General features: G+C 44.3%; 1 protein-coding gene across 1 annotated transcript; it reads left to right on the top strand.

Annotated features, from left to right (window-relative positions):
• Positions 1–3398: 3398 nt before the first annotated feature.
• Positions 3399–13085, top strand: LOC133151021 (ATP-dependent DNA helicase PIF1-like). Its single transcript, XM_061273741.1, has 11 exons — positions 3399–3463; positions 3572–3737; positions 3843–3924; positions 8038–8731; positions 8793–8896; positions 9001–11613; positions 11698–12286; positions 12374–12463; positions 12554–12651; positions 12742–12839; positions 12923–13085. Exons 1-6 carry the CDS (start codon positions 3399–3401, stop codon positions 10131–10133), a joined length of 2244 nt encoding a protein of 747 aa, XP_061129725.1. The 3' UTR covers positions 10134–11613; positions 11698–12286; positions 12374–12463; positions 12554–12651; positions 12742–12839; positions 12923–13085.
• The last annotated feature ends 327 nt before the right edge of the window (positions 13086–13412 follow it).

The following is a 13412-nucleotide window of genomic DNA, read 5'->3' as shown; positions in this document are numbered from 1 at the left end:
CTTACCATATTCACCCCCTTCACCACCACTTCCACTATGCTTTCGCAATTCAGCCCGTGACCCCCACTTCCAGTTTAGCGGCCATCTCGGATTGACCCTGAAGTGACCTAATGAACCCACAATGAACCGAAAGTGCCCGCGGGCAAACTGCGTCCCGTGGTGCAGTTTTTATTGGCCCGCAGCAAATTCTGAAAACATAATTGCATATGGCCCGCACAAGAAGCTTGCACTTCTCGGTTTCACCACTAGATGGAGCCCGCCACCTAAATGAAATCAAGGAAAGAAAATCTTTTACCACGAGTCTCCACAAATGGCTGCCACTCCCCCCCCCCCCCCCCCCCCCCGGAAGAGAAGCGAACACGCTGCGTTTGACGTCTCGCGTGAGTTATATCCGCTTATCGCGATTGTTGCAGCCCGCGCACATTCGTCAGTCACAGACGGCGGTTATCTAAACAGACTGTTGCTGTGATTGTGTGCGTGTTTGCCAAAAAGTAAGTATAGACTTTTAAGTGTTACATTGTTTACTGTTGTGCTGATGTCTGATCCCAGATTGTTTCGTGTGTGCGCCGTTTGGTTGGTAGCTTCGGCAATGCTTCACATAAGAAGTCGTTTATTTGCTTTATAATCTCAGTGAAGCATCGCCGCTAGCTAGCTAGCTAGCTAGCATTAGCGAAACGTCCACTAGCAACTACCCGGGTTGAAGCTTGACTCCGGAGTTCAATAGGCGTAAATAGGCGTTCAACATAAGAGGCGGTTGCTGTGTTGAATCAAATATTTTATGTCAAACTTTGCTTCTTTAAATAATCGCAATTATATGTATGTACAAGTGTCTTTATTTCATCGGGACTTTTGCGGTGGCGCACGGCGACCCGATATGACGTCATATTGTAGTTTTTTTCCCTTCGCGTTTACTTCTAGCCAACAAATCGGCGACTAAATATGACGTCACATTGTAGTTTGGACCCTCGCGTTTAGTTGGATGCAACAAATATATCGAACACAATGCTTTTCACTATTCTTAGGCATACTGTAATAGAAATAACTTATGTTTAGTAGACAAACAACGCATCTTGACAACCTGTTGTTTCAGTGTCCTATGTTGCAAAATCAATGTACATTTTGCCGTTAAATTGTTGCGTAGGGCAGTGACGTCACCACGCCTAGTCTCGCGTGACTTATATCGTCTTATCGCGATTGTTGCGTCCCGCGCGCAGTGGTCAGTCACAGACGGCGGCTATCGACAGAGACTGTTGCTGTGATTGTGTGCGTGTTTGCCAAAAAGTAAGTATAGACATTTAAGTGTTACATTGTTTACGGTTGTGCTGTTAGTGCGCCGTTTGGTTGGTAGCTTCGGCGGTGCTTCACATAGGAAGTAGTTTATTTGGGTTTTTTTCTCAATGAAGCATCGCCGCTAGCTAGATAGCATTAGCAACTGCCTTGGTTGCAGCTCGGCTCCTGAGTTCAATAGGCGTAAAGAGGTTCAACATCAGAGGCGGTTGCTGTGTCGAATTTAATATTTTATAGCAAACTTTGATTCATTCAATAATCGCAATAATATGTATATAAATAACTTTATTTCATCGGGACTTTTACGGTGGCGCACGGCGACCGGATATGACGTCACATTGTAGTCCCCCCTCGCGTTTACTTGTTGGCCACACATCGGCGACCAAATATGACGACATATTGTAGTTCTTTTCCCCTCGCGTTTATTTAGATGCCACAAATATGTTTTTAAATCATGAAGGGATTAAAAGTGATCATATGGCATCATGCTGACATTTGAGGCTGTCATGACATTAAATATCATGTCTACATTTACATATAAAGTACACATGTAAATCTAAGTCTCTTTTCTCATGCCAGATGACTCAATTACTTGTACCTGATCTCGTACAAAATAACCATCCAGGAGCAAATGATTAGTTTCTCAATTGTGCGTTTTTTGTACTGTTGAAGTTTGGAAGAAAGTCAAATAACATTAATTACAAAATATGATGATGAATTATCATTAGTACTACAGTTGTGCATTGTCACTACTGTATCATTAAAAGCTGTTTTTGACTAGTTAGGAAATATTGACTTTCAATCTCGCCACCGTATTTCTCTCAGTATTTGTAATCGTAAAAGACATTCAAAGCATTGTGGAAATGTCACTTAATTATTTGTTTCCCACTTTCTGTTATTTCTTTCCCTGCAGTACATAACTCGACTTCCAAGGTGAGGCATGATTCAGTCAGTCAATTCTATGTTATCATCATTACAAAGTGATTGTATTTCAAGTTCCTGTGATGATAGCTTTGGAATCGTGATTAAATTTGGCTACTGTTTATGTATTTTAGTCAACGGTTTCTTTAATTTTGATTACTATGCTTATGTATTATTTTAATAAATAACTTCATCAATTATAATGTAATTTTGCTTTCAGTTCGTTGTCAATCGAAAGTATGACTAATTACATTGTAGCTTATTGATATATGTTGTTTTTTTTCCTGCAGAGCTCTGTGACCTGCGGTTCTGGCACGCTCCGTGGACCTGTATTTCTGAGACGCTCCGTGGCCTGTAGTTCTGTGACGCTCCAGGGACCCTGTGGCTGACCCCCTATACCCTCTCTTGTGGCTGCTCTATCTTTTGTCTTCTGTCTTCCTTCTATCTCACATCCATCATAACTTGCTATGCCGAGGAAAGGAAGGCGATCCCAGGCTGTAAAGTTGAGCTGGGAGCGACGTTTAAATCGTCGATGCTCCCCGCCGCCAGTTACATGCAGTGATCCAACCTTACCTACCCGGCATAATGACGTCACAAGTGCAGATTCTGCACGTTTTGAAACTCCTGACACATGTGCCAATACTGCACTTTTTGAACCTACTGCACTTTTTGAACCTGAACATGGCCTTGAGCCACACTTTGAAACTGACCGCGGTCATGCTCCACGCTCTCAAACTTACGCACGTGGTCATGATCCGCCTTTTGAAACTGACGCACGTGGCCATGATCCACTTTGTCAAACTCCTGCACGTGCCCTTGATGCACAATTTGAGACTGATTCCTGTGACACTGGGCCTGACATTCCCGCTGCAGCCACGGCTTCTGTGCAACCTCATTTGGTAACGTATGTGTTGGCATCTCACAGCCAAGCTCATCCGAGATATGGAGAATTCAGAAACAGTCAGTGCGTGGCTAACTCTGTTACATTTCTGGCTTTCTTGCAGGAGTTAAATCACCTGACCAGCTCTGACCTTGATGCTGTTCTTAATGTTGGCAATGAACTGTATACATGTACTGTTGCTGCACTGAAAGCCCAAGGATGCTTCTTGGACAGATTTCTGACGGCTGATGAACTTCCAGGGGTTGTGCGTGGTTTTTCTAAGCACCATGTCTTAATAAAGAGTCAGTCAATGGGTGGTTTGTTCACCTCTTTCTACGGAGATGAGCTGTTCCTGAACCTTCGTGACAGACTCCGGTGCATGACCTCAGGGGTCAATTGTGCGCTTCTGATTATGCGGTTAACGTGCATTGCTGCTTTCCGAGACCACCAAGGCAGGTATGGTTTTTTTGATCCCCACTCTAGAGGACGAGATGGCGTCCATGATGACAACGGCACAGCGATCATGATGCTCTTCACATGTGTGTCCGACCTGATCGATAAGTTGACGGAGGTTTATACAAGCTTGAGGTGCTCTGGCGATGAGCCATATGAGCTTGTACCGATCTGCTTCGAACGTGTTGAAGTTCCCGTAAGTAACCATGAGATGGCGCCATGTACACAGATTCCTCCCGTGATGAGCATCGATGACGCTGCCGCAAGCAGACCTGTTGCTGAGATTGTCTCATGTGTTGAGACGAGCGAGACCACAACGTGTTCAGGTGAACGTCACTACCACAAAATTGGCGATAAAGACAGTGAAGTGGTTTTCCCAACAGGTAAACTGCTCCCAAATCTGTCAAAAATGACGAAAGCTCGTAGGAGAAAGTTCCTACGACAAATAAAAGCACAGGAAAAGTTAAAAGAAAAATCTGAAGCGAGACGTAAAAAACAGAAACTGAAGAGAATGATGAAGAACTCTAAACAGAAGGAACAATACAGTCAAAATGCAGAGGTGAGACAAAGGAAATTGGGTTATATTAGGACACGTTATCAACAGGACAAGGTTTTTTGTGCCAACCAAAAGTCCTATTTTACACAACGTTGTCAGACAGATCCTGAGTTTAACAGGAAAAACCGTTCCCGTTTCTCACATCGTTATATGACAGATGAGTGTTTTACGATGAGACGACGCGCTTACATTACAGAACGTTACCGTGACAATGTTGCGTTTAAGAACCGACAGCGTTCTTACATCACAGAACGTTACCGTGACGATGTTGCGTTTAAGAACCGACAGCGTTCTTACATCACAGAACGTTACCGTGACGATGTTGCGTTTAAGAACCGACAGCGTTCTTACATCACAGAACGTTACCGTGACGATGTTGCGTTTAAGAACCGACAGCGTTCTTACATCACAGAACGTTACCGTGACGATGTTGCGTTTAAGAACCGACAGCGTTCTTACATCACAGAACGTTACCGTGACGATGTTGCATTTAGGGACCGACAGCGTTCTTACATCACAGAACGTTACCGTGACGATGTTGCGTTTCGAAACAGGCAGCGCTATTACATTACACACCGTTATTTAAACAACCCTGAATTCCGATTAAAACATCAGGAAATCATGAGGCGAATGATGAAAAAAAATTCTGATTCACTGAGGACCAAAACAATGCGCAGAGTAAGTACGCTTTTGAAAAAATACAAAGTCATAAACCGACTGTGTAGGGAGCGAAATGACTGTGTGCTTATGAAAGCTGTTGATGTATTCAAAGCCCAAATTAAGAATGGCCCCACATTTGTCTGCACTGTTTGCCACAGAGCATTGTTTCCGAACCAAGTACGCGCTTGTCAACGTAGATTTTATAAGAAAAACAGACATGTTGTTGCAAGTTGTCTCACGGGACAATTTGTCCATATCTGTGATGATGAATGTCAGCCCTCGTGCAGCGTACCAGCTGAAAGAAAACTGGAGTGGATATGTCACACTTGCTTTAGTCACCTCAAAGATGGTAAAATGCCTGCACTTGCTGTTGCGAACAATCTCACACTCTCTGATATTCCAAAGGAACTGTGTGGATTGAACATACTGGAGAGACACCTCATTTCCAAATGCATATCATTTGCCAAAATTGTACCTCTTCCCAAAGGTCAACAACGAGCCATTCGTGGAAATGTGGTGTGCGTGCCATCGGAAGTACAAGAGACGGTCAATGTCTTGCCCAGACTAAGAAGTAAGTCACAGATGTTGAGAGTGAAACTGAAGAGACGGCTTTGCTACAAAGGCCATCAGTTTTTTCAAACCGTCACTTGGTCCAAGCTAATGAGCGCTCTGATGAAACTGCAACAAGTCCATCCACAGTACAGAGACATAACTATTCGCGACGATGCGGACCTTTGCGACCCAACCCTCACTGACGATGAGAGCAGCTCCGATGAAGCGCAAATGAGCGACAGTGAGTACAATGAGGAAGCTCTGGAGGAGATATACCGATTTGAGAGTGATGCTCTGTGTGGGATGAACAGTGACTCACAACATGACAACAGTGGTAACAAACAGCAACAAGAAAATTCGGAAGAGGGTGATCAACCAAATGGTGGAGTGATACTTGAATCATGTCTCCAACCCAATGATGTGTCGGAGGAAATTATGAGTTTTACAGAGGGCATTTATTGTGTTGCTCCTGCAGAAAGAAACAACCCAGTAAGCTTTTTCAAGACTCCCAAGCTTGAGGCCATGGCTTTTCCAGTGCAGTTTCCCACTGGTCAAAACACCCTCGATGAAGAGAGAGCAATTAAACTCACACCAAGCAAATATTTCAAAACGCGTCTGTGTTGTGTGGATGAACGCTTTGCTCGAGATACCAACTACTTGTTCTTTGCCCAGTTTGTGACTGAAATTTACCAGGCAACGTCGAGCATGACAATACAGCTGCGCAAAGGTAAGCCTTTTACCAGGGATGGTCGAAGGATAAACAATGCCATGCTTCAGGACAAACGTGAAGTTGAGAAACTGGTGCGCAGCAAAGATGCTGTCCGATTCATGACACCGCTGAGAGGTACGCCGGCCTATTGGGAGAGAACCACCAAAGATCTTTTTGCTATGATCCGGCAGCTGGGCACACCCACGTTCTTTTGCACATTTTCTGCTGCCGAAATGCGTTGGGAAGAGGTCATCACCGCCATCAAAGCGCAACAAGGTGAAGTAGTGAATTTCGCCCAACTTGACTGGGCTACCAAGTGTGAGATCCTACGCAGCAATCCTGTGACGACGATGCGCATGTTCGACAAGCGTGTGGAAGCTCTGTTCAGAGATTTGATCCTCTCTCCGGCGCAACCGATTGGTGAGGTCGTCGACTACTTTTACCGACTGGAGTTTCAACACAGAGGAAGTCCTCACATTCATTGCCTCATATGGGTTCGAGGTGCCCCTGTATTTGAGGAAGCCACGGATGGAGCCATCTGTCATTTTGTGTCTCGCTACATCTCGGCCGAGCTGCCGGACCCGCAGAAGGAACCGGAATTGTACAAAAAGGTCACAGAGGTTCAGATGCACAGCAAAAGTCACTCCAAATCGTGCGTCAAACACCAAGGTGCAAATTGCCGCTTTGGATTCCCCAAACAACCGTGCGATGAAACAATGATCGTCAGACCTGCGCCCGTCGACGACGACAATCGAGATCAACGCAATGATGATCGCTTGGCGTCGAATGCCAAGCTTGTTCCCGTGCTAAATCTGCTGAATGAGCCTGAAACGGCATGCCTGACTTTGCCTCAGCTACTGGCTAAATGTAAGCTCACCGGTGACGAGTACATGAACTGTTTGCGCATGACGGCCTCGTCGAGTTCTGTCGTGCTTAAGCGAGAACCGAAAGACTGCTGGGTCAACAACTACAACCGCCATTTGCTTCTTGCCTGGGATGGAAACCTGGACATCCAATACATCCTGAATGCCTACTCTTGCATCGCATACATCTGCAGCTACATCAGCAAGGCTGAACACGGTCTGAGCCAATACCTGAAATCGGTCATTGAAAACTCCCGCTGCGCAAATGTCAACGAGAGCGATGAAATGAAGCAAATTATGCAAGCGTACTCCAAGAAAAGAGAAGTGAGTGCTCAGGAATGCGTCGCACGTGCGTGCGGCTTGCATATGAAACAGTCCTCCCGCATGGTGGTATTTGTACAAACGAGTGACAATGCGCTGAAAATGAGTTATCCTCTCTCGCTCCTTGAGGGCAAAACGCAGGAATCTCATGAAGTGTGGATGACTGGCCTGCCGGAAAAATACAAATCCAGACCTCAAACAGAGGAATTCGAAGTCATGTGCTTGGCTGATTTTGCATCAATGTGCAGAATTGTTTATGGCAAACAAGCCAAAGGTAAGAATGTTTTGCCTCTGCTGAACGACATGGGCTTTGTCCAGAAAAGAACAGAAAAACATGCGGTCATCAAATACTGCAAATACTCTGAACAAAAGAATCCGGAGGAATATTACTGCTGCTTGCTCAAGCTGTACCTGCCTCATCGTGCTGATTGCCAATTAAAATCTGAACGCTGTCCTTCCTATCAGTTGTTTCATGATAACGCCTGTGTGCAGTTACCGTATAACGACTCTGTGGAGCGCGTGTGCCAAATTGTCAGAAGGAACAGAGAAAGGTATGAGAAATACAGTCGAGACATTGACAACGCCATCCAAGAGGTGGAGGAGAGTGGGCTCGTCATAAACGAATGGTGCCACCTGGCTCCCGAGAGTGAGTTGCAAAGACTCGAATGCGTTGAGGAAATGAACGCGAGAGATGAACCGAACGACAACGTGGAGGAAAATGTCCCGGACTATAACGTCAGGTCCAAAACAACGCAAATGTCCATCGTGACAGAGCCTGCTGCCATCGATCCCGCGGTGTTACGCGACATGTACCGTAACCTGAACCAAAAGCAAGCGTCCGTCTTCTACAAGGTCAGAGATTGGTGCATAAAACGTGTGTGTAGCTCAAAGCCCATTGAGCAGTTCTTCTACCACATCAACGGTGGCGCCGGGACCGGCAAATCTCATCTCATCAAGTGTATCCACGCTGACGCTACCAAAATACTGCAGAGACTACCACGACTGGCTGAGGAGGCCGACATTTCCAAGCAAACGGTTGTTCTCGCAGCTTTCACTGGCACGGCGGCGTTCAACATTTCCGGGGCAACGTTGCATTGTCTACTCAAACTGCCGAGAAGTCTCAAACCCCCGTACCACGGGCTGGGCAATAAACTGGACGAAGTCCGAGCCGAGCTGTCCATCGCCGAAATACTCATCATCGATGAGATTTCCATGGTGTCGAAAGACCTCTTCGCCTACGTGAATGCCAGGTTGAAACAAATCAAAGGAATTAATTTACCTTTCGGTGGCATGTCTGTTCTTGCTGTTGGAGATTTCTTTCAGCTCCCTCCCGTGAGACAGTCCAAACCTCTGTGCGTGTACGATCCTACGCGGCTGGACCACTGGCGTGACGACTTCAAAAAGATCACGCTCACCGCCATCATGAGGCAGAAAGACGATGTCGCCTTTGCCGAACTGCTGAACCGACTCCGCGTCAAAGAAAAGTCAGATGAACTGTCGGAAATGGACAGAGCTCTCCTTGCCACGAGGTACACTTCCCCAGAAATGTGTCCAAAGCATATTCTGCATGTTTTTGCCACCAATAAACAGGTGGATGGCCATAACTCTGCGATGCTGGAACTGCTTCATAAGGACATTGTGCAGATTGACGCGGATGACTACAAGAAAGACAAAGGAACTGGCAGAATGGCAAGGCAAGCTTCCCCTGTGCAAGGCGCTAAGAATGAGCTCCCGGACTCCATCAAAGTTGCCCTGGGTGCTCGTGTTATGATCACACGGAACGTTGATGTTCAATCAGGTCTGTGCAACGGGATGTTTGCAAAAGTTGTCAAATTGGTGAACTATCCAAATGAAGCCCGTGTCCAGAAACTTGGGTTGGAACTCGATCATGTGAGTAACACAGCGCGTGCTGCTAACCCCGTGTACATTGACAGACTGGAGGAGAAGCTGAACAAGGCTGGAGTGACGCGCCGACAGTTTCCCATCAAGCTTGCTTTTGCCTGCACGATCCACAAGGTACAAGGCATGACAACGTCACAGGCTGCAGTCTCGCTGAAAGGTGTTTTCGAACACGGCATGGGGTACGTAGCTCTGAGTAGAGTGACTTCGCTCAGTGGTCTGCATATTCTGCATATGGATGAGAGAAGGCTTCATGCAAATCCACAAATCACTGCTGCTCTTGCTGAGATGGCAGAGGATTCTTTGGAGAGCGTCATGCCCCTCCTTCACGTGATGCCGTCGGTAGATCGGGCAAATCACCTGGTTGTCGTCCATCATAACACCGAAGGGCTGTCTTGTCACGTGCAAGATATCGTGTCTCATCACGAACTGCTTTTCGCTGATGTTTTGTGCTTCACAGAGACACACCTCCAAGGATCAGTGGCCGATGGACGTGCTTGCTTGGAAGGCTACACGATGTTTTGCAGGAACCGAAGTGATTCTTACACAAACTGTCCTGACTTGGCGACAAAACGTGGTGGCGGCGTAGGTATTTGTGTCAAAAGTCACATCGCGGCCCACGAAAAGAAATACGTTCAGGGTGTGACCGACATTGAATTTGTTGTGGTGAAACTTGAAGATCCCCTCAATGTGTTGATTGCTGCCGTTTACAGGCCTCCAGGCAACAGTCTGCGCACTTTTCTGCCAAGCTTGGGAAATCTCTTGCGGTACCTTGAAGTAATGGAGCATCATCAGATCTTGGTATGTGGAGATTTTAATGAAGATATGCTATCTGCCTCATTCAAGCCCATTCTTGATTTGTTCCGCTCGAAAGGCTACACGCAACTCATAGCCACTGCTACCACTGACAAAAACACATTGCTTGACCTCATTTTTGTCTCTCGACCTCAGTGTGCCCTTCATTCAGGTGTCCTGCAAACGTACTACAGCTATCACAATCCTGTTTTCTGTGTTTTGACCAGTGAAAGGTAAGTCACAGCTAAATCAGCATTTTCTAAAACAACAAGGATGGAAATCGAAACGTCAACGGTGTCGTAAGTGTATAATAATAGTGGTGGGATGCGGTGGGTGATTTGTTGACTTGAGGAGAGATGGGATCCAGAGTGGAAGTGCTCATTACTTGACCTCTTTTTCTTTCTCTCGACCTCTGTGCTCTTTATTCAGGTTCCGTGCGAACATACAACAGCTATCACAATCCTGTTTTCTGTGTTTTGACCAGTGAAAGGTAAGTCAAATCTATATCATGTTTTTCAGTAGTTGGAAAAACAACGAGGACAGACGTCGAATGGCGTAAGTGTATAATATTAGTGGTGGGATGTGGTGGGTGATTTGTTGACTAGAGATGAAATGGGATCTGGGGCTCAGAATGGTAAACGTAATGTTGACATTAGCCTCACAATTTCCACATAGAAAATAACTACCAACCCATGTGGATAGCGATAGCTGGAAAAGCAGCTTTATACTGATAATATAAATTGGTGGCAATGAAGTCCACCCCTATTTTGGACACTGAGGTTTGTGCATGATGCTAGCAATAAACCTGTTGCCTGGCTGGCATTACAAATGGAGAAAACATCGAATTGGAAAATACTTATCGATGGCAAAGGTTTGCTTGACGCGAGAAACATGCTTCAGAGTGAGTGAAGGGGAGACGGAGAGGAGTGGCCTTTTTAACTTGGATTCACTTTTATCATTTTTAAATGGTCCCAGGCAAATCATAGAAGAGTGATAAATGGAAACAAACCGTGAGTAAAGCCTTACATGAAACTGTCATTAAAAAGTATCATGAGTAAAGGTGGTCATACATGTAAAGACAAGGACAGTTGATGTAGCTGAACTCATGTCTGTGGTGGTAAGTTGAGATGGGCCTGTATGTTGAGATGGAATGGGGGTTGTTGTGGACTCAAGTTCAGTTAAGGGAAGGCCAAGGCTTTTGAAATTTTCTACAAGCCTTCCCTTAACTTGATGTAACTTTTTAAAATTTTAAACTTTTTAGACTTTTTAATTAGCTTTCAAAAAGTCTTCCCTTAACTCAAGTTGATTTAACTTTTTAACTTGTAACATTTTTAACTTTTTAAACTTTTAACTTAAAATGCTCACTTTCTAAATTTTTAACTCTTGTAACATTTTTAACTTTTTAAACTTTTAACTTAAAATGCTCACTTTCTAAATTTTTAACTCTTGTAACATTTTTAACTTTTTAAACTTTTAACTTAAAATGTTTCACTTTCCAAATTTTTAACTTTTGAAACTTTTACATTTTTTAAACTATCTTAGACGAGTTAAGGGGAGACTTTTTAACGTTTTACATGTTTTTATTTCTGATTTTAGTTATAGAAAGGCCTTTTAAACTTTTTTTTTTGAATTGTTTTTCACATTAATTACTTCATTTTTTTATGTATTATATTTTTTCTACGTCATAATCGTGAGGCGACAACAGAAAACAGACGAGGTAAGTTTCTCATCATTAGACATGTTTTATCTTTCTTTCAAAAGACACTAAATGCTGCTATTTCACTCTTCTGTATTTTAACAGTTCATTTTATGTGGCGAAAGCAGCTCATCCACAGTCCACTGACCAAAGACATCCTCTCTTCGGCCATGTACCAGCCAAATGCCGCCTTAAGTCCAGGAAAAGTTTTCTGAAAAGTGTCCCACCCCTCAGAACGCCGAACACAGGCAGTGAAAGAGTCACTCGGCGGGAAGAAAGACTTGACAATCTTCCACCAGAAACTACAATGGAGCTTAAAGCAAGCGAGGCAATGACCCCAGGAGCAGACACCAACTATGTATGCAACGTGGAAATGCCTAAATAGACTAAGATCTGGTGTTGGACGTGCAAAAGTCACTCTCGCCAAATGGGGACATCTGGAGGATCGGAACAGCGAGTGTGACTGTGGCACTGAACCACAGACCATGCAACACCTCCTCATGTGCCCCTGCTGGAACATCCCTGCACAGCATCGAATTTAGCAGAGTTTAACGAGAAGGGACAGAAATGTGTTCAGCTGTGGCTCAACCACATCTAGCCAAGCCTGTAACTAACTGCCTTGTAGCCACGATAAGAAGAAGCTCATCCCAGAATCGAGGCCAGAGGTAGCCATGACATATTACTTTATTGTAATGTAAGTGTAGAAACTCAATGTTTTTTTGATGAGAACCCACCTAACAGACCAAACAGAACTACTTTACAGGCTTTCTTGTCGTCACAGAGGGCAACAGTTTCAAGAACACCTGTACAAGGGAGGCCTGCATCATGGAACACAAACTCCCAAACACACATGACTTCTCCTGCTTCTTCTGTGAGTAGCCAAGACGGTAATTTGTCAGGAAGCGCTCTTTAATTTTACCGCTTCTCCTCAACATGAATTGATTAACATATTATGTTGCAGCACAGCGAGAGCCACGCATTTCAAGAAGACTTGTACAAGGGAGGCCTGCATCATGGAACACAAACTCCCAAACACACATGACTTCTCCTGATTCTTCTGTGAGTAGGCAAAGAGGAAATTTGTCAGGAACCACTTTTTAATTTTACCGCTTCTCCTCAACATGAATTGATTAACATATTATGTTGTAGCACAGCGAGAGCCACGCATTTCAAGAAGACTTGTACAAGGGAGGCCTGCATCATGGAACACAAACTCCCAAACACACATGACTTCTCCTGCTTCATCTGTGAGTAGCCAACAAGGAAAATTGTCAGGAAGCACTCTTTAATTTTACCCCTTCTCCTCAACACCTCTTTCATGTTCCTCTAGTATGTTCCTGGGTCTTGCCTGTGGTTCTACATGCATCCAGTCATGCAGACAGAGAACACCTTAGCCTTTAACTGTCGGAAGCTGTCCCTCTGCGAGGCCTCATAGTATAGTCTGTTTTCTGTTCTCATTCATTCATTCATTCATTCATTCATTTATTTATTTATTTATTTGATTGATTGATTGATTGATTGATTGATTGATTGATTGATTGATTGATTGATTGATTGATTTATTGGCCTTTCTATATTTCTTTGCCTTAAATTTTGTTTATTAAGTTTTGTGTTTCCAATATGTGCATGTTCATTTCATCACATACAAGTCCAGTCCAATGTATACGTTCTTGTTTGTCATTTTGTATGTTCAGTATTTATTGAGTCAGTTAAACATTTTATCTATTTTTTTTATTATTTATAAGATTTCACGCATTATATATTCCATTCTGCCCAAAACAACTAATATCATGCTGTATTTTGGTTCCAAAAAGCACCAT

This window comes from Syngnathus typhle, linkage group LG3, assembly GCF_033458585.1.
Source record: "Syngnathus typhle isolate RoL2023-S1 ecotype Sweden linkage group LG3, RoL_Styp_1.0, whole genome shotgun sequence".
Taxonomy (NCBI): domain Eukaryota; kingdom Metazoa; phylum Chordata; class Actinopteri; order Syngnathiformes; family Syngnathidae; genus Syngnathus; species Syngnathus typhle.
Note: the sequence above shows the minus strand (reverse complement) of the source record. Positions and strands in the feature narration are given on the sequence as shown.